This window comes from Vitis vinifera, chromosome 16 (assembly GCF_030704535.1).
Source record: "Vitis vinifera cultivar Pinot Noir 40024 chromosome 16, ASM3070453v1".
In the NCBI taxonomy this organism is placed as follows: Eukaryota; Viridiplantae; Streptophyta; class Magnoliopsida; order Vitales; family Vitaceae; genus Vitis; species Vitis vinifera.
In genome coordinates, this window is record NC_081820.1 from 1,117,234 (window position 1) to 1,139,900 (window position 22,667).

General features: G+C 34.0%; 2 protein-coding genes across 2 annotated transcripts; both read left to right on the plus strand.

Annotated features, from left to right (window-relative positions):
• Positions 1–14,274: 14,274 nt before the first annotated feature.
• LOC100263029 (putative gamma-glutamylcyclotransferase At3g02910) lies at positions 14,275–14,911 on the plus strand. The gene has a single exon (XM_002270459.4). It carries the CDS (start codon positions 14,314–14,316, stop codon positions 14,830–14,832), a length of 519 nt encoding a protein of 172 aa, XP_002270495.1. The 5' UTR covers positions 14,275–14,313; the 3' UTR covers positions 14,833–14,911.
• A 3,725-nt stretch (positions 14,912–18,636) lies between these two features.
• LOC100266481 (putative gamma-glutamylcyclotransferase At3g02910) lies at positions 18,637–19,424 on the plus strand. Its single transcript, XM_002271135.4, has one exon. It carries the CDS (start codon positions 18,790–18,792, stop codon positions 19,309–19,311), a length of 522 nt encoding a protein of 173 aa, XP_002271171.1. The 5' UTR covers positions 18,637–18,789; the 3' UTR covers positions 19,312–19,424.
• The last annotated feature ends 3,243 nt before the right edge of the window (positions 19,425–22,667 follow it).

The window sequence follows — 22,667 nt, forward strand, 5'->3', positions numbered from 1 at the left end:
CACAAGAGCCATGTAGCCTTGTCTGTCTCACTCTATGGTACTAGACGGACACAAAACCAACCGAACATTGCATACGTCGTCTGACAAACATTAACTACGATAGGAATTAAGTGTCTTGATTGATACCATCGTTACGAGGCTAAAATGCCAATTTTTAAGTCTCATCAAGACATGATAGCCATTATAAGTTGACAATCATTGACATTAAAGATAGTAACACGCAATCAAAGACCCCATTAAGGCACTTGAGAAGACGTTCTTGGCCATAAGAAAAGTACGTGGTCATTTTCTCCAAGACATTTTCTTTTCTTGCTCAAGTCTTCTCTCTCTAACTTAAGCTTTGGAGGAGTGTGCTCGGATAATCCATTCAAACATCATTTTGTGCAGGCAATAGCTCTGTCTATATCTTAGGAGCTAGACGGAATACATTGTGTTAATTTTGTCCGTTAGGATCTAGCTGGACCTTACTATTGTTGGTTGGGCGCGAACAATACCATTAAGTTATTTTACTGAACATACTTGATGACATAAATTAATTAATTAAGTCACTTAAGTTATTAAGTAGATTTACCCAACACTCTTTTAATCCTTATGAGTTTTATTTTCAAACTTTCTAAACTCTCTTTTGTAAACTTTTTTTTATATGTTATAATTCACGAAATTCAAAACATAATGAGAAAGACTTGTTTGACAATAATTTTAAAAACATTTCTTAAAAAACAAATTTGAACAATAATGTCTAAAACTAGTTTTTTATTTATTTTTGGGAATAAAATTTTAGTTGAGAATTCAAATATGAAAAAGGTTTTCTTGGCTTGTTTTCCAATTACGTAATTGTAGACCCCAAAATTCGTCCCAATTTTATTTTTACATTAATTTTGAGCCTAATTTTAAATCCCGATTACATGTGTTTTTTGGCCCACTCAACCTTTAAATCTTAGTTTTTATTATTTTGTAAATTGTTTTATTTTTATTTTCATTTTTATTTGTTGTTATTATTATTATTATTATTATTATTATTATTATTATTATTATGTTATATAATATTATATTTTATTTTTATATTTTATATTTTATTTTTATTTATTTATTTATTTATTTATTTATCTTTTATTTCCTCTCTCATATCTCCTTTCTTTTCCTCCACCTATCCTCACCTATCCCCCATACCCTCACGTCACCACACTCCCCCACTTTCTTCCCTCTTCTCTCTTTTCCATGGCCCTTTCTAGATTCTACTCCCCGATTTTTCTTTGTTTCTAGGCGGCCGACCCATTTTTTTGGGGAGCATCATTCTTTTTCCCCTTCTCTTCCCTCACCAACACCATACCCACAACTCCCATTCTTTCCATTCATCAACGTCATTCATCACCATCGGCCACTAATCTGACCACATTCCACCCCCAACATCATTCCCTCTCTTTCTCTCTCTCGTTTTCCTTTTCTTCTTTCCTTTGGTTATTATGGCCTCCACCTACTAGATCTTATTGTCGAAGATGCAAGCACTGCCAACCTACACCTCCCGATGCTTCGATCATCACTGCCACCCCTTCTATCGCGTATTGTTGCATTCTGTCTCCAATCATAGGGTTTCGAATATGAGGTTTTATTTATTTATTTATTTCCTCTTTGATTTCTATAGTAATTATTTTCAATATTGGGTTTGGATTTTGGGCTTTGAATATGTGTTTTAGGTCTCCTTTTGGTTGGATTGTTGACTTGAATGGGTTATTTTGAGATGTTATATGCAGATATTAGTTCGGGTTGGTTTTTGGGCTTGGCCTAATTGTGGAATTGATTTGGATTCCATGTTGTTGGGTTGCAATGATTGCTTGGGTTTCTAGGTTAGCTCTTTTAGTCCACGTGTTTGTTGCTTGGCTCTTGGTTTATAAGCTCAAGGTTGGTTTTGTTGGGATTGCAGTTACTTTTGGTTTCTCTTGGGATGGTTGTTTCATTTCGGGCATCAAAAGTATCTGGACTGGAATGCTAAGTGGAATTCTTGTTCAAACTTTACTATTGGCAATCATGACAGACAGATGTGATTGGGAAAAACAATGCACATGCAGTAGCCATGCTATCTTTTTATTCATTTTTTTAAAACTTTTAATGATAAAAGCTTTATTTCTTTATTTTTTTTTTATTTTTTTATTCTCAAATAACTTTTTAAAATCTCCTAAAATTCCAAAATTCCAAGTTTATTTATCTACTCATTTATCTATTCTTTTTTTAAAAAAAAAAAAAAAATATCATTTTCGAAATAATCTTGTAAAATCTTATTCTAAAGTTAATTTACGAAACTCCAATTCTTAAATTCAATATTCCAAAACTCCAATTTTTTAAATTTAATTCTTCGAAATTCAATTCTCGAAATAATTTCTAAAATTCTAATTTTAAATTTAATTTCCCAAGATTCAAAATTTTAAATTTAATTTTCTAAAAATTCCACAATTCCGAATTTAATTTTCAAAATTCCAATTTCTTTCAAATTTAATTTCCAAAATTCCAATTCTTAAAGGTACGTTTTCAATCCTACTTCATTTATTTATTCGTTATCATGCTCAATTCGTTTTATTATTTGATCATTTTATTGGTATCCATTAATTTCCTTATTAATTGCCACACTTGTTTCACCTTATTTAGTAGAGACCCATTTTTAGGGCTTAGAGGGGTGCTACAATCTTTACCGTACCTTCCCAATAAATAACTTGACCCTTGGACCTATACTCGATTTTTCGCAAACCTGTTTTTCCTTCAGGAGTCATATTTAGGGTTTTTTCTTTCTTATTTTGTTTTTCCCTTAAAAAATAAAACAAAAATAAGTTGTGACTCCAAGTATTTTCTAAAAAAAATCATATTTTTCATCAAATAAATAAAAAACGAGTTTTGTCATCGAGTGGGAACGCATCGAGCGAAAATACGGGGTTCACAAAATGGCGACTCCACTTGGGATCATCTAAAGGGTCAAGCTTGAACTTAAGATGAGGAAAATGTGACATTTGATGGGTCGATCAGTGGGTACCTATCTCTTGATTGCACATTGAGAGCTCCTGATATCATTGGATGCATACTTGGTTATTGTACTCATTTGGGATATTGACATACTGATTATGTTGATTGATTATCTGGATTGAGGATTCTGATGTAACGTTTTTTTTGTGTTTCATTGTTATACCCATTTGGGACATTGACATGCTGATTGTGATGATTGATTATCTTGCTTGTCTTACATAGTGACTTTGATCTTACCATGATTATTCTGCTCACCTCGCATGTATAGACTCATAGTTGTATATCATTTGACTTGATGTGTTGATTCTCTCACTTATATATCATCTTGATCATCTTTGAGCATGTTGTCTTTGTCACTACTCATCTTGATTGTCATAGCTTGCGTGTGGACATAAGTGATATATCTGTACTTTGCTTGACTGTATGGTGCATGACTGCTCTTCTCCTGTATGATTGCATGTCGATTGTCTATGTGGGCCGCACATCTATCCCTTTACCTCTAACCCTCTGGTTTTAGTCATTTATTTCATTACGGCTCTTATTTTTGCAAGTGTGAGGCCTTGTATGTGTTTGCTTCTCTGATCGAGTAAGAGGTTAGGAGTAGGGCCTAGCGACGGGCTATATCGATGTTTGGGAGCATTCTGGAGGAGGCCGACACATTGATACTGATTGGAGTCCGATCTTTGAAGACCTGTATAGCCTAGAGCTAGGTTTCATAGATATTTATGTGATCAGTGTGTTTATTTTTCTACTTTAGCTTCATAGGATTTTCAAATGCACCCACACCACTCACTTTGCACTTTAGTTAACTATTGAGTGTTGAGAGTTGCGAGAGCTTTCACTATAAGAAACCCCTTGGGATGTCAAGGTAGTGCATGTGTGGAGGTGATGACCATCTTGCATAGAAGCGTCTCGTCTATTCGAAGGCATGCAGAGGGTTGCGTACCACCGGAGGGTATGATCACTTTTGATAGGGATTTTTTTAAAGTCCATCATTCTCCTTTTATAGCCACTTTGACCCTGTAGGTTAAGCTTTAAATCCTTCAATAAGGATTCCCTCTCTACACGTGGGTGCATCTGAGGGCCTTCAGGGCCTCTTTGGTTACACTTTGGGTCCAGTACTCCCTCATTTGGTCTCCAATTGAGAGTGCACAAGGATCAATATGGGTTTAAGTTACAGTCGGACAGTCCTTCTACACTTTGATGCATTGCTTATCTAGTTCAAACTAGCATTTCTTCCATGTTTTCCCTCTGCATACCATATCTTGTGTTTCATGCTCTTCAAGATTGGTTCTTCATTCTTAGTGTGGATTTACCATCTTGGGTCAGAGTAGAGGGGAGATTAGTTCGCTTTTCCGAGATATCAGACATAGATTAGCGGGTTGTCATAGTTGATCAGTTCACAACCACCATGACTTCTATTCAGGAGGCCTTGGCTAGTCTCAAGCAAGAGATAGGTAGTCAGTAGACTAGACAACCCATAGTTCAGGATGAGACACCTTATGACTAATTGCCACCTCCACCACTACCACCTATTCCAACAGTGTCACAGGCCCCACCCTATATATTACATGGTTATTATGAGGTTGCCCTGTTTGCAGTAGTCCAGACCACGGTCCTTAAGGATACTCATACATGTATGGATCGTATTGAGTAGTGTATCAGGCAGTTGAGAGTATCTAACAGTTCATCGGCTCGGGATGATCTTGATAGTATACCAGTGACCAGTCTACCGGACAAGTTTAGGATGCTTGACATTGAAAGGTACACGAGCGTTGGTTGTCCCCGCATTCATCTTCGACTCTACAATACTGTGATGAGGGCTCATGGGTTAGACGAGTCACATATGATCACCATGTTTCCTTTATCTTTGAGTGGCGCAACCCAGCGTTGGTTCACATCTTTGGAGTCCTCGCAACGCAGGACATGGGATGACCTAGCTTAGGAGTTTCTGTGACTGTTTTCATTTAATATTGTCGTAGATGTGTCGAGAAGAGAGCTTGATGGTTTCAAACAGAGATCAGATGAGTCTATTTATTCCTTCATCCCCTACTGGCAGGAGAAGATAGTAGAGATTGTTGATAGACCATTACAGAGGGGTGACTTAATCTTGAGGGTCATCAAAGGTTTGATTAGAAATCCTAGAGGGAAGTTCAGACCCAATTGGAGCAGACCTTATTTCATTAGGGAGTTGTTCCCGGAGGGTGCAACATGGTTGATGGATCTAGATGGAAACCAATTCTTAGAGTTGACTAATGTAGATCAACTGAAGAAGTATTATGTTTGAGACCATGGTCGCAGGATGGGTGGTCATCATTTCAGTTAGCCATATACCTTGTTATTCTCTTTTGACATACAGACCGTTGCTAGCCCATTGAGTCTCGCATATGCATCAAAGCATTTCTTTCTTATTGTCTTTCTTACATTTCTACGCCGGAATAGGGGCCATTTAGTGTATGCATGCATTGTTTGGAAGTCTCATGAGCCTTGGGCCTACGGGCGCATCTTTCTCTCATTATTTTTCCTACCATCGCACTACTGCATTCCTTCATATCTCATTGTTTGTGTTCTTTATCTCTTTTTCTTTATTCTATCTACTGTTTGTTTTGTTTCCTATTCTCTCCATCCTGAGTGGTGATCCTCCTCAGTTTATTTCATGGAGGATGGTCACATCATTTCCACTATCTGTCCCACAGACACTGATTCAAAGATCCTTAGTTTGAGAAGGTCATCTCGTCAGAGAGAGTTTTTGTTACCTTAGCACTTGAGAGCGTATCTATATATTATTGATATCATCTTTGGGGTTCATTTTTTTATGTTCAGGGTATGTGCATTTATATATATGTAAAAAAAAAAATGATGAATGAGAATGAAAAGAAAAGAAAAATAAGCACTTGTGTGTATGTGCATAGTATCCTCCATTGTTGGGCATGTATGTTGATATCCGAGGGTCACTTTATCGAGTATGATTGTTGGTGAGAATTCGTATGTGAGCTTTCTAAGATCATCTTTTTCTTTGTATTCACTTTGCCACATCTCTTTGAGAGTGAGATGAGTGATCTTCTCTTAGGGACTCTGGGTCATTGTCCTTTCCATCATTACGTTTATTATTGATGTGACTTCACTCCATGTTTGATTTGAGTTGATCACCACTTTTCTTCGTATATTCATTTTTTTGCTATTATCCTTGTCATTTCTTGTGATTCAGCCCATTCGCTTCACCTCCCTTGTTCTTTTCTTACACTGACCTATTCCAGGTTTGATATTTCCCTTGCATCATTCTTACGTATCTCATTACCAGTTCGATTTGCTTCATCGTCTCATTATTGATATTATATTCACATTGGGCACCCTCAAGTCCATGGCTCACGAGCTTTTCTATACATGTTGCATTTTATACATGAGGGCATGGGTTTTTCATCATTGGGTATTTAGGCCTAGTTTCCCTTCATTTCTATTACCTTATCACCCTAGCCTACATTACATCTCGTGTCTTAAGACCACCTTGAGGTCATGGGATTAGATGTCATTTTCGACAGCCCCTACTTGGACATGTATTTGAGATTTGGTTGATATTTAGATATCATCATGCTTCTTCTTCTGGGAGACGCCTCTTTAATGTTTAAACCCGATTCAATTGTGAATATGGATGACCGAGATTGCACATTTGATGATGGATGATTTGATATTGTTCGGTTATTCGATCTACCATGCATCTGATGCCATACTAGGGCATATTTCCATTTTGGTTTAGATTTGTAGATCTCCATTGATTTGCATGTTCATTCCCACTTACGAGATACACGTTGAGACGATGACCTATTTGTTATCTTATCAAGATCTCCCATGGAAGCCTCTCTTGATCCATTCAGTCATACCCACCTCTTTCGGCATTTGGACGTCATCATGTTTCTTTTTCTAGGAGACGCTTCTTTGATCTGTTGATCCGATTCAGCTGCGGACATGGATGACCAGAATTTCACACTTAGTGATGGATGATTTGGTGCCATCTGGTTTTCTGACCTACCACACATTTGATGCCATACTGGGGCATATTTCCGTTTTGGTTGAGATTTGTAGGTCACCATTGATTTGCATGATCATCTTCATTTATGAGATACACACCGAGTTGATGATTTGCTTTCATTTTGTCCTGATTCTCTAGGGGAGCCTTTCTTGAGTCAATCAGTCAGGCTCGTGCTTTCTGATATTTTCGTGATTCTTGGATGGAATTATCCCAGGTGCATAGACTCTCATATCATCATTTCAATGGAGTACATGTCGGATCTCTTATACATCCCATGGAGCTATTCTCAAGTCACCAAGACCGGCCGAATGCCCTAATTGCCATACTAGGGTATATTCCATTTTTTTAGTTGTGGAGATGATTGTTTCCTCACAGACCTATTACAGTCTCCATTATTAGGCCGAGGGATGTTTATTTGCATTACTGGCGACAGTTTCGATGATTTTTGTCGAGATGAGCCTTCAGCAGAGACTGACCTAAGGGGTCTGACCGTCTTACTATCCATGACTCTTCAGTAGATTGAGATCGTGGTAGTTACCCTAACGAAGTATTTTTTTTAGACTTCCCAGTGGATCATTCATTTGAGATGACATGGACTCCTCCAGCGGAGCATTTTCAGTTAGAGGCATTTGACTTATTGTGACACGTCACTAGGTCTCACGATTTAGTTAGATGGGCTATGAGGCCATATTTATAGTCGATTTGACCATTCTGACTCGCTAGCGGAGCATCTTTTAAGACTCAAGGAGCCTCTTTCAAACCCTTCCAATGGATTGAGAGTTGTGGAGGCACGCTACATTGGGACATATCCCCCCTCTCATTATGTCCTTATAGCTCGGCGTTCAGAGTCACCGCCTCTTCTCAGTTACGACATTCACATTTGTCCTTCACAGCTTGGCATTGAGAGCCACTATCTTCTCAATTTGGGTATTCAGAGCCACCATCTCTTCTCAGTTTCGGCATTCAAAGCCACTATATCTTCTCAATTTGGGCGTTCAGAGCCACCATTTCTTCTCAGTTTCAGTGTTCAGAGCCACTATCTTCTCAGTTTGGGCGTTAAGAGCTACCATCTCTTCTCAGTTTGGGTGTTCAGAGCCACCACCATCTTCTCAGTTTAGGCGTTCAGAGCCACCACCATCTTTTCAGTTTAGGCATTCAGAGCCACCATCTTCTTAGTTTGGGCGTTCAGGGTCACCATCTCTTCTCAGTGTTGGCATTCAAAGCCACCATATTCTCAGTTTGGGCATTCAGAGCCACCATCTCTTCTCAATTTCAACATTCAAAGCCACCATCTTCTCAGTTTTGGCGTTCAGAACCACCATCTTCTCAGTTTCGGCGTTCAGAGCCACTATTTTCTCAATTTGAGTTTTCAAAGTCACCATCTCTTCTCAGTTTGGTCATTCAGAGCCACCACCATCTTCTCAGTTTGGGCGTTCAAAGCCACCATCTCTTTTCAGTTTCGGCGTTCAGAGCCTCCATGTTTTTAGTTTGGCTTTCAGAGCCGCATTTCCAGTTTGGCGTTCAGAGTCACTATTCCTTCACAATTTGGCGTTCAAAGCCATCATCCTGTCACGATCAGGCATTCATCGCCACATTTTCAGTGTTCAAAGCCATCATCTCTTTTCAGCTTGGCGTTTGGAGTCATTTTTTCAGTTTGGCATTTAGAGCCATTATTTGTTCCTAGTTCGGCATTCAAAGTCATCATGTCTTTCTTCTGATTGGCATTCAAAGCGACCATCCTTCCTCAGTTATGGCATTCAGAGCCACCATCTTTTTTTAGTTTGACATTTAAAGTCATGTTCACAATTTGGCATTCAAAGCCACTATCTCTTCTTAGTTTCGACGCTCAAAGCCACAATTTCTTCTCAGTTTGAGCGTTCAGAGCCGCCATCTCTTTACAGCTTGGTGTTCAGAGCCATCATATCTTCTCAGTTACAATGTTCATAGTCGTCCTTCTTAGTTAGGCATTCAGATCCACCATATCTCTTTCAGTTCGGCGTTTAGAGCTGCATCTTCATTTTGGCGTTCAAAGTCATTAATTTGTTTCAGTTTGACATTTAGAGTTGTATTTTTAGTTTGGCATTCAGATCTATTGTTCAGCTTGGCATTCAAAATCGTATCTTTAGTTTGGCGTTCAGAGCCATCGTTCACAGTTTGGCATTCAAAGCCGTTGTTCACAGTCAAGCATTCAGAGCCACCATCTCTCCACAGTTTGGCGTTCAAAGCATCATCGTTCACAGTCAGACATTCAAAGCCATTAGTCAGTCTGGTGTTCAGAGCCACATTCCTAGCATTTAGAGTTGTCATTTTCTTTTAGTTTAGCATTCAGAGTCATCTTCTTCACTTTAGATGTTCAGAGCCCTGAGCTTACAACCCAGATTCGTTCTTCTTATTTATGGCCTAGAGTCATTCTTTCCATTTAGAGCCCTGAGCTCACAACCCAGAGTCGTTCATTTCATCTATGACCTAAAGTCATTCTTTGCATTTAGAGCCCTGAGATCACGACCCAGAGTTGTTTTTCTCATTCATGACCTAGAGTCCTTCTTTCCATTTAGAGCCCTGAGCACACGACCCATAGTCTTTTTTCTCATTTAAGACCCAAAGTCTTTCCAGCCTTGGGCTGAGCCTTCATCATTTGGTCGCCCATGAGTGGTATGACCTGGAGTTTGTGTATCGCATTCTCTTTATAGCCAATAGAGCCTGGAGCTCATAGCCCTAAGTTGTTCACCTAGCCCTGAGTTATTCATTATAACCCTGAGTTACTCATTGCATCATGACCCAGAGTCATTTATGGCATTTCGAGCCTTGAGCTCATGACTCGGAGTCGTTCCTATCCTTTACATCCCTAAGATGTTTCATTTTCATCATTCTAGCCACCTGTGAATGGCCTCGACCTAGCACCACGAGCCGGAAAGCATCCTAATCGGCTATCCATTTAGAGCCTTGAGCTCATGACCTAGATTCGTTTTTCTCATTCATGACCTCGAGTCCTTCTTTCCATTTAGAGCCTTGAACTCACGACCCAAAGTCGTTTTTCTTATTTATGACCCTGAGTCCTTCTTTCCATTTAGAGCCCTGAACTCACGACCCAAAGTCGTTCTTCTCATTTATGACCTAGAGTCATTCTTAACATTCAGAGCCCTGAACTCACGACCCAGAGTCGTTTTTCTTATTATGACCTAGAGTCATTCTTAGCATTTAGAGCTCTGACCTTATGACCCAGAGTCGTTCTTCTCATTTATGACCAGGAGTCATTCTTAGCATTCAAAGTCTGAGCTCACGACCCTGAGTCGTTCTTCTCATTTATAACCCAAAGTCATTCTTAGCATTTAGAGCCCTAAGCTCATGATCTAAAGCCATTTTCACCATTTAGGCATTCAAAGCCACCATTTTCCTTCATAGGAGTTCAAAGCTATCTTTTCCAGTTTTAGGCGTTCAGAGCCATTTCTTTCATCAGTTTTAGGCGTTCAGAGCCGTATTCATCATCTTAAGGCGTTCAGAGCCACATTTTCCAATTTTATGCTTTCAAAGTCATTTTTTTTTTCAGTTTTAGGCGTTCAGAGCCATATATTCTAGTTTAGGCATTCAGAGCCATCTCTTTTAGTTTTAGGTGTTCAAAGTCATGTCTTCAGTTTGGTGTTCAGAGCCATGTCTTCAGTACTGGTGTTCAAGGCCATTTCTTCCAGTTTTAGGCATTCAGAGCCGCTTTCATCAGTTTTAGGCGTTCAGAGTCATCTCTTTCAGTTTTAGGTTTTTAAAGCCATGTCTTCAGTGTAGGCGTTCAGGGCAATTTCTTCCAGTTTTAGGCATTCAGAGCCACTTTCATCAGTTTTAAGCGTTTTGAGCCATGTCTTCAGTATAGGCGTTCAATGCCATTTCTTCCGGTTTTAGGCATGCCACTTTCATCAGTTTTAGGCGTTCAGATCCATGTCTCCAGTTTGGCATTTAGAGCCATCATCTTCTTTAGTTTGGCATTTAGAGTCGTGTCTTCATTTATGCATTCAAAGCCATTGTCCAACTTGGCATTCGGCGCCATCATCTTTAGTATAGGCGTTCAGGGCCATTTCTTCTAGTTTTAGGCATTCAAATCCATGTCTTCAGTTTGACATTTAGAGCAATCATCTTCTTCAGTTTGACGTTCAAAGTCGTGTCTTCATTTTGGCATTCAGAGCCATTGTCCATTTAGGCATTTAGAGTCACCATGTTCATTTAGTTTTGGCGTTCAGAGCCATCGTACATACTCATTTAGGCCTTTAGAGCCTTTTTGTTCTTGTTTTGGTTTAAGAAAGCCCATGTCATATTGGGAAAATTTTGGTGGTCTTTCTTGTTTTTCGGCAAAGTTCACTTCGTTTCATTTGTGTATACACTCGCTTTACTCGTGAATTCTACTGAAGATGGGCATATTTGTAGACCTTAAAATTTGTCTCAGTTTTATTTTTACTTTAATTTTGAGTCCAATTTTAAATCCCGATTACATGTGTTTTTTTAGCTCACTCATCCTTTAATTCTTAGTTTTTATTATTTTGTAAATTGTTTTATTTTTATTTGTTATTATTATTATTATTCTTATTATGTTATATAATATTATATTTTTATATTTTTTATTTTATTTTTATTTATTTATTTATCTTTTATTTCCTTTCTCCTCTCACCTCTCTCCTTTCTTTTCCTCCACCTACCCCCCATACCGTCACGTCACCACACTCCCCCACTCTCTTCCATCTTCTCTCTTTTCCGTGGCCCTTTCTAAATTCCATTTCTTGATTTTTCTTTGTTTCTAGGCGACCAACCCATTTTTTTGGGGAGCATCATTCTTCTTCCCCTTCTCTTCCCTCACCGACACCATACCCATGACTCCCATTCTTTCCATTCATCATCATCATTCATCACCGTCATCATTTCTCTCACCGTCGGCCACTAATCTGACCACATTCCACCCCCGACATCCTTCCCTCTCTTTCTCTCTCTCATTTTCCCTTTCTTCATTCATTTGGTTATTACGGCCTTCACCTACTAGATCTTGCTGTCGGAGATGCAAGCACTGTCGACCTCCACCTCCCGATGCTTCGATCATCACCGCCACCCCTTCTATCGCGTTTTGTTGCATTCCGTCTCCAATCATAGGGTTTTGAATGTGAGGTTTTATTTATTTATTTATTTCCTCTTTGATTTCTACAGTAATTATTTTCAATATTGGGTTTGGCTTTTGGGTTTTGAATATGTGTTTTGGGCCTCCTTTTGGCTGGATTATTGACTTGAATGGGTCATTTTGAGATGTTATATGTAGATATCAGTTCGGGTTGGTTTTTGGACTTGGCCTAATTGTGGAATTGATTTGGATTTCATGTTGTTCGATTGCAGTGATTGCTTGGTTTCTGGGTTAGCTCTTTTGGTCCACGTGTTTGTTACTTGGCTCTTGGTTTATAAGCTCAAGGTTGGTTTTGTTGGGATTGCAATTACTTTTGGTTTCTCTTGGGATGGTTGTTTCATTTCAGGCATCAAAGGTATCTAGATTGGAATGCTAAGTGGAATTCTTGTTCAAACTTTACTATTAGCAATCATGACAGTCAGATGTGATTGGGAAAAACAATGCACATGCAGTAACCATGCCATCTTTTTATTCATTTTTTAAAAAACTTTTAATGCTAAAAGCTTTATTTCTTTATTTATTTTGTTTGTTTTTTTTATTCTCAAATAACTCTTTAAAATCTCCTAAAATTCCAAAGTTCCAAGTTTATTTATCTTCTCAATTATCTTTTCCTTTTTAAAAAAAAATATCATTTTCGAAATAATCTTGTAAAATTTGATTCTACATTAGTTTACGAAACTCCAATTCTTAAATTCAATTTTCCAAAACTCCAATTTTTTAAGTTTAATTCTTCAAAATTCAATTCTCAAAATAATTTTCTAAAATTCTAATTTTAAATTTAATTTCCAAGGATTCAAATTTTTAAATTTAATTTTTCAAAAATTCCACAATTCCAAATTTAATTTTTAAAATGTCACCTTCAAATAAATTTTCGAAACTCCAATTCCTTTAAAATCAAAATTTCAAAAATTCAATTCTCAAATAATTCTTCAAAATTCCCTTTTCTTAAATTTAATTTTCAAAGTTCAATTTTCAAATAATTTTTCAAAATTTTGATCCTCAAACTTAATTTTTTTTTTTTTAAAACTCCCATTTTTAAATAGTTTTTCAAAATTCTAATTTCCAAATTCAATTTCCAATTTCCAAAATTCTAATTTTCACATTTATTTATTTAATCATTATTATTTTCGTTATTATTATTATTCTATTTATTTATTTTAAAATTCCATCTTTAAATAATTCTTCAAAATTCCGATTTCCAAATTCAATTTTCAATTTCCAAAATTCCAATTTTCACATTTATTTATTTAACCATTATTATTTTCATTATTATTATTATTTTATTTATTTATTTATTTATTTATTTATTTATTCATTCATTTATTCATTTATTTTTAAAATTCTATCTTTAAATAATTCTTCAAAATTCCGATTTCCAAATTTAATTTCCAATTTCAAAAATTCCAATTTTCACATTTATTTATTTAATTATTATTATTTTCGTTATTATCATTATTCTATTTATTTATTTTTAAAAATTTCATCTTTAAAAATTTTCAAAATTCTAATTTCTTTTAAAATTTAATTTCCAATATTCTAATTCCTAAATTTAATTTTCAAAATTCCAATTGTCAAATAATTTTCAAATTTCCAATTTGAAAACACCTAAAAATTATTCCCAAAACAATATACTTTCAGTCCAATTTTTAAATTTTTTCCAAAAGTTTGTCAAAGATATTTTGAATATATATATATATATATTTGCTTAAAAGGAATTAAATAATCTCTAAATTATCAATTTAACCATTCTCATATTTTGTCTTGAAAAATAACTCATTTTCGATATAAATGTCTTTATTATTTCAAGTATTTACGTGTAGATCTAGAAAAAATTATTTTTACAAAAAAATAATAATGTATTTTTATGATAAAAAAAATAGGACTAGGGATTAAATTTCAAAATTTTGGTTTTCACTTATCCTTTAATCAAATAATCCAAAAAAAAAAACATTATCAAAGAATTAAATTTCTTTTGATCTCTTTTCTAGACTTTTTTTTTTCTCTTTTTGTTCACTTTTTTAAAATAGCTAATATATATATATATATATATATATATATATATATATAAGATAACATAATCCTTCTACTCTTCTCAATATACCTTTCTGTGGACAATTCGCCATTGAAGATGGGCGTTGGAGCAGGTCACTTCCATTCCCTCATCTTCACCTACGGAACCCTAAAGCGAGGCTTCTCCAACCACGTCCTCATCCAGGACCTCATCGCCACCAGCGACGCCGCCTTTATCACCGTCTGCCTCACCACCGCCCAGTTCCCCCTCGTCTGCGGCCCCTACCGCGTCCCCTTCCTCCTCAACTTCCCCGGCGCAGGCCACCGCGTCTCCGGCGAGCTCTACGCCGTCTCCGCCCGCGGCCTCGGCCGCATGGACGAGCTCGAGGGCACCGGCCGCGGCCACTACGAGCGCCTGCCGATAGAGATCGAGGCCGCCGCGCGGGACGGAGCGAGGAGGATGTGGGCGGAGGCGTACTTCGCGCACAGCAGCTACGCTGCGGCGCTGTGGCGGAAGAGCGGAGAGAGAGGGTACAGCGCGTATACAGAGAAGGAGGCGGCCGGGTACGTGAAGAGGAAAGATCGGCCGCAGAATCAGAGTTTTCTGGAGCAGATTCAATTGTTTGTGTCGTCTTAGAAGTATATTAATATCTTGTTTATGTAGTAAATGTAATGCAAATTTTGAATTATATTAAAAAAATAACTTTAAAAATAAATTAAAATTGTTATTAAAATATTATTTAAAAATAATAAAATTTAAAAACTTCAATAAATAAAAAATTAGGTTACATTTGGTTTACTTGGTAAAATATGATAAATAAATAAAATAAGAGAAGAAAATTACAAACTCCAATTTATAATAATTCGGCTTAATCTTTGCCTACATCCACGGTTTTAATATATCAAAACTTTCAAACCAAGATTTCAAACTTTACATTTGAATCCATGACTTTAATGACAACTTTTAGCAAACTCTAAAATAGTCTATACTTAAATTTTTTTTCATCAAGTAATATGCTATACTTGGACTCACATCATAAAGTATACACGAAAAAATTATTTGATAAGTATAAAACTCATAGTTTATAATTTGGCATAAAGGGAGAAAAAAAACCTAGAGTTGAATAATGCACTAAAATGAAATGCAAGTTTGAAAACAAATGCACTTTAAAAACACTTCCTCAAGACTCCGAGTAATATTACTCTTCCTCCATCAATATAAGAATTTTAGAGCATTTAAATAGGAGTTATAGGTTCAAATTGGTTGTTAGAGACACTCTGGGTTTCACTAATCAACTAGCCACTAACCATTGAGGTTACCATTGTTCAATTGGCTTACTCAATTACTTAACCAATTGAAGTTTAGTCTCAACTAGTTAAATAGATGCTATTAGAACAAAAACAGTCTCAATGTACCTCAATTAATTGAGCCCAATCCATTTCTCCTTACTCCAACGGGACGGGTTTTTTTAGGTACCCTGCCCCGTTTACATATAAAATTAATTTTAAAATTAAATTTAATTTAAATTTTAAAATTAATTTAATTTAAAATTTTATTTTACTATTTTTAATATATAGATAATAATAAAAAAATTTAATAAAATAAGTTATAAAAAAATATAATAATTTTATTATTTATAAAATAGATTTATTTTAATATAATTAAAAAATTTAAAAGTAATTTTAAAAAAAAAAATTAAAAAAAAAAAATTAAACCGGGTGAGGCGGGCGGGTATGATGGGACGGAGATGGAAATTGTTTTTAATAAACGAGGTGGGATTGGGATGGGGCAACCTGTCTCGAACCCGCCCAGTTGTCATTCTTACTTGGAAACTTCAATAACTTTTACTTAATTTTACAAACCCTAAATAATAAATTTAGAAATAATTAGATTCAAGGTTTTAATAATTAAAAAAAAATGAAATCATCCCATTTATAAAAGAATAAAACCAATTTATACACTTAGGATGATTTTAAGCACTTAAAAAAACATGTAATGCAATATAAACCTAATGCACCAACCATATTACAAAGAGATCTTAGAGAAGATGTCTTCATTGATCTTCTTTTTGAGGTTTTCTCTTTCTTCATGATTTTTTTTGACTTGATTTATTTTTATAATTATCACTTTGAAAATCATTTTACCTAAATACACTTGAAATAAATCATTAATTCTAAATGTTGTTTTATTATCATCAAAACTAAAATAAACCTAACTTTAGTTTTACTTTTTCTTAACAACAAATTTAATTTTTTTAATCAAAATTTTGTTTTATAATATAAAATATTTAATATATATATATATATATGAGAAACAAATTTATGATTTATAAGACATGTAAACATTTTTTCAATTTATTTATAAAAAATGTTTATATATCCGTTAGACTAATTTTATTCAAAGAGTTTAAGACTTAAAAAAAAAAAAAAACCTTCATATTAAAATTAGGAAAATACTACTTCTTGTAGAACTTTATTTGTGCTTATCTACGAAGTTTTTTTTTTTTAGTTTTTTTTCATGTTTAATAAAAAATTTACAATACCAATATCATCATCCTTTAGAATTTACACTTTTAAATTATATCCTTTGAGTGTACTTCACCTAGGTTTTCGATATGCGTATCCTTTGGACGAGGTCTATAGAATAGGAGATGTTATACTTGTATAGACTTTTTGTATTTTTTGTAGTCTTTCTTGATTGGTGGAGGTTTACTTGGGTCTTTTTTATCTTATAGAATTTTTTATCCATCTCTTTTTTTTTTTTCTCAATTAATATATATCTTTTGTTTCTAATAAAAAAAAAATTAACTTCACTTTCCTTGAAAACCAAAAATAAAAAGTTATCAAGTATATCTTATATTTTAATTTATCATATATTCACCTTTGATGGTTAATTTTGTTGGGTCTTGGGGCTTCATATCTTAGATAATATTTTTTATAAGATTTTTCATATCTTTATCCCTTTCTTTTGTAGAGTTGCAACACCACACAAAGTGGGTAGGTTAAAGTTTTTCCCAAATTCATACAAGGGCATATTTTATTTTCTTTTAGTTTGTGAGTGGGCATCTATCTCATCTCATCTCATCTCAAGCCATGTGCAAATATCCGTACAAAAGTACAAAGTGTAGTGCATATCAGTCCTTGGAAAAAGGACGATTTTTCATCATCCTCTCCCCCTCACACATGACCCACTTCAACATTAGGAAAATGGCTTTAAAAAAAATAAAAATAAAAATAAAAATAAAAATGATGGTTTAAAAATTATTTAAATTTTTTTATAGGAATGAGGGAATCCAAATCTTCTAGAGGATGGCCCTCAACCTTTCAATCATGTGGGTATTATTTTACTAACATTACACTTTTTTTTTCCCTCTTTCATGGGTGTGGGGTGTTATTGAATTTCAACTTTCAAATTTTTTGTTTTTTATGGCACTTTGACCATGGAGATAATTTTGAAAATAAGTAATTTATTAAAGTTTAAAAAACAAAAATTTTATGACAATAAAAATTATGTTTATATATGTTGCTTATATTGCAATATGTATATAATTTTTTATAGCATTAAAAGGTAAATATTTAATAAATCAATAAAAAATAATAAAATGTTAAATATGATTTACGACGGTGCTATAAAGTTGATAAGTTTGAAATGAGATATTATGAAACTGTTTGAGAACTGTCTTTAAAAATAGTTTTTTATTTTTTAAAACAAAATATATAAAAAATATATTTGATAATAAAAACTGTTTTTTATTTTTTGTTTTTACTTTCACTTATTTTCCTATTTTAAGAAATAATTATACAATTATGTAGAATAATTAAAAATTATTTTTAAAATACATTCAAAAATATTAAAAACAAGTTAAAACTTTTTATATTTTCAAACAAACTTTTATTTTAAAAAAATTAGAAAATGGTTTTCAAAAGTTATTTTCAAAAATTATTTTTAAAAATTATTTTTAAAAACATTTACCAAACAGTTCCTATAATTTTAATTAGGCTTATATTTTAAATATTGTTATACTTTTTAAAAGTTCCTCTTTATGGAGCTTTTATTGAACCTATTTTTTAGTGCCATATTAAAAAAAACTATATAATCAAAAGTTTTCACTTAATCAAAATAGATTATAAAATGTATTTTTAAAAACTATAAAAAAAATATATTAAATATGTCTTCCTATTATATATCAAATCTTAAGGCTACATTTGGCTCTTGAAAAAAAAATTAAAGAAAGAAAAATAATTTTCTTAGATTTAGTTCCCATGAAAAAATTGAAAGAAAATAAAATTAATTAAAAATTTATATATTTTAAAATAATATAATTTTTATATAATATAAAATAAATAAAATAAAATAAATTTAAAAAATAATATAAAAATAATTTATTAACCTTACATCCTTTTTTTTTTTTTTCTTCTATTTTCTTTACCTCCGTTTTCTCTCAATCGGAAATTGTCTCACAAATCTAAATATCATAATCTTGGCACCTTATTTTCCTTTCTATTGTACTTTTTGCTTCCCCTCTCTCTCTTTTGCACGCTGAGAGCAAATCACAAGGCCCTGTGTGTTTGATCGAAGAAGAAGCCTCACAAGATGGGGGCGGAAGAGGATCGCTTCCACAGCCTCATCTTCACCTACGGAACCCTAAAGCGAGGCTTCTCCAACCACGTCCTCATACAGGACCTCATCGCCACCGGTGACGCTACCTTCGTCGCCGTTTGCCGCACCACCGCCCAATTCCCCCTCGTCTGCGGCCCTTACCGCGTCCCCTTCCTCATCAACCTTCCAGGCTCCGGCCACCGCGTCTCGGGCGAGCTCTACGCCGTCTCCGCCCGCGGCCTCGGCCTCATGGACGAGCTCGAGGGCACCAGCCACGGCCACTACGAGCGCCTCCCGATCGAGATCGAGGAGGCCGCGGGCGACGGAGAGAGGCGGCGGTGGGTGGAGGCGTACTTCGCGCACAGCAGCTACGCGGCGGAGCTGTGGCGGAAGAGCGGAGAGAGAGGGTACAGCACGTACTCAGAGAAGGAGGCCACCGGGTACGTGAAGAGGAAGGATCGGCCCCAGAATCTGAGTTTTCTAGAGCAGATTCGTTTGTTTGTGGCATCATCTTGATCTTTTCTACGTGCAATGCAAAGTTCGAATTTGAAACTTTGAATTGAATTATATTTCTCGTTTGCTGGATGTAATTCAAAATTTGAATATGAAACTTTTAATGATTGCTAGAATTTGCATCTAATTGTTGAAGAAACCCACGAAAATAAGCGTTTTTTCTTGGGCGGTGGTTGTTTATGGTGGTGCTGAAAATATGATTGTGGAGATCTGGACAAGTTATGGGTCACCCAAACGGATTTTGTCTTCGGAAAAGTGAGTTGTGGGATATGTGATATGTTCGTGTGATGATCGATCAGGACTTTTGATAGTGATTTGATTTTTTTTCCTGAATTTCATGACTTTAAAATCCATATTTATATTTTAGTGTTTTTTTTATTTTGTACCATACCATGCATGACAAAATTCGGTTCATGGGTCGTATTCTTACAATCATGAGCAATAATCAGATTAAAAATATAAATTTAAATATATAACACATTGTTAAACTTATTAATCTCATGTTTCAATCAAGTTGTAAGTAAACTTACCAATCCGATATGTTTATAACTCAATTGTCTTACTTATTTTCAAAATAAAAATAAAAATAAATCAAATATAAATTAAATAGAATTGAGTAATGATAATAATAGGTCCCTTTCAATAAAATTTGCGTTATGGTGATTAAGAAAAAATAATTTATTTATTACATGGATTATACAAGTTGATACGAATTTGACTTAAAAATGAATGTATTCAATTTAAAATCATAAAAAAAATATGTTATGTTTAAGTTATATCGACAAATGAACCACTAATATTATTTTTCTAGGTCAAAGTTCATTTACTTATAAGAACTAACATTCTTAAAATAAATCATCATTTTTGTCTCCGAAAAGCTTATTTCGCAAATTGATCATTGTCTTGATCTCATATATTTGTATACTTATTCGACAGTTGAAATTCATCATATATTTTAAACTGTCTACATTTGAACTTCGATATTTACCTTAAATTTTTTTTCTTTATTATTTGAAATTTTTTTTGAAGAAGTTTATTTCTAATTGTAAGTTAAAATTTCTTTATTAAATCTTTACTATGATAATTTACTTTTATTTATGATGAGATTTATCAAATAAAAATTTGTTAAAATTCGAATTAGACCCCTAAAATTGGGTTATAAATAAAAAAAATAACAAAATAAGAGTCACTTCAAGTTTTCTTCTCAATGGATGGAATGGGCCCACTAGAAAGAAGTTCTATGAGTTATGGGACAAGCTTCAAGTTCATATGATCATGTGTTGAGAACAAGAATTGAACCTTAGAAGCTCAATGGGCCTATTTTAACTATTAACTTCCAATTTTTGTTTCTATTGCATTCCATTCTCCTCTTTGATTCTATCTCATTGTATCATATTCTATCCTTCAAATTTTGAGAATCACCATCACTCCAACCCAAAGAGAAAGTAGGCATGAGGTCAAATCAAATCTTTCAATTTTCAGTTGAGAGGAAGTTTGGGCAAAGAGTGGTGGGCTCATGTGACCCAATAGGCCTACCCATGGGCGTTTCTCCAACCTTGGGCTTTCTCCATTTTCAACCTCTTTCATTGGGCAAGGCAAAGTTGCTCCACTTTGTGCAATGGAGATCTATAAATTTAATCCCAAATTTACACCTAAACATTATTATTAAATCAACATCAATATGCTTAAAAATCGATTTGTTCTAAATTTATTGATTAGATAACAGGTAAAACTTATATTTATGATATCCTACATCAAATAGAAGAAGAAATTTCTCACTATATATATACACATAATCCCTATTACCACATCCAATAACGAAAGAAGTTGTCATACAAAAATAAAACATAATTTTTGTGTATAGAAATACAAAGTTGAAAAATATGTTTTCTAAATGTTTTTTTTTTTCCAAATTTGATAGCAAAAGTTGAAAAATAAAATAGAGAAATTTTTTTAAAAAAATTAATTCTCAATTTTTTAAATATAGTTTAAATCTCAACTTTCAAAGTGGAAAGAATTATCAAAATCTTGTAAAGGAAATCAATGAATTATTATTATATAATTATCACATGTTTTTGTTTTTGTTTTTATCTTTAAATATAAGATATGTACAAAAATATGAAACAATTCTAATATTTACAAAAAATTATAATAAATTAGAAATATTTATTTTTATTTTTAAAAATAATAAAGACAAAAATACATTGCCATGGGCATTAATTTATGGCGGACATTTGTGCCTAACAACACTTAATGGTGAAGGCAACACTAAATGAGAGGTCCGACAACATTATTATTATTAGTTAGTATCCAACGAGATACACTCCAAACTACCAACATTAGGAATCTATGGTACAAATACCATGAGTTTGTGTAAGGAAAATAATTAGTTTGTTGGATTTTAATTCTATTTCCAACCATATAATTTTATGTAAAATTAAAATTATTTAATTACAATATCAATTGTATGTGACATCAATAAGCAATTCGAAAAGTCTTTTTCTTTTCTTTTTTTTGTAATAATGAATGACATTTTGTTTTTTTCAAAAAACATAAAACTATTTTTAAAAACGGTTACTAAACAAACTCAAAATCACTCGAGAAAACAAAAAAATTTTATCTTCATTTGACAAAAATATTGGATACCAAGTTGTTAAACATTTGGGCATAACACAATTTAAATCAATATTATTAAAAAAGAAAAGAGAAAAGGGTTTCTTAACCTAAATTCAAATAGCAATGAATAGTATGTGGATGGATGTTGAAATTAAACCCTAACTTATAGCACAAGTGTCCAGGGTGTTTGGCATGGAAGGAGGGAGGGGAAGACTATATTTTCCAGGTTGATAGATGGAGTGGCGTGAAGGGTGGGGTGATATCACTTTCTCCTGAGTCCTGCCCCCAATCTCACTCTCTAACCCCACCCTCCTCAGTCAACACCCCTCTTTCTCCACTACCCTTCTCCCCATTCCCCTCTTTTTTTTTTCTTCCTCATTTCATCATTCCACAAAGTCTACATTAGTATCTTCTAGGTAGGCCACACTTGAAACAAATTTGAACCATATATTTCATATTAGATTTAAGATTTTTCATATCGTTTTACTTTATCAGGAATGAGTTATGTTACATTAATTACGTACCTTTAAACAAAGAATACGACCCTTTGATAATGATGACTATTTTTAAAAACGGTTTTATGTTATCTAAAATAAAAAATATATATATATTTTTTTAGACAATATCTGGTAGTTGCTTCCACTTGATTTTACTTTTTTCTAAGAGGTGTTTTAAAAAATAATTATGCAAATACGAAAAATGATTGAAGTAAGATATTAGATACAAAGTTATCTTTAAAATAA

Excerpts from the sequence above, each read along its gene's own strand:
- LOC100263029 (XM_002270459.4), top strand. The coding sequence starts at position 14,314 with ATGGGCGTTGGAGCAGGTCACTTCCATTCCCTCATCTTCACCTACGGA.
- LOC100266481 (XM_002271135.4), top strand. The coding sequence starts at position 18,790 with ATGGGGGCGGAAGAGGATCGCTTCCACAGCCTCATCTTCACCTACGGA.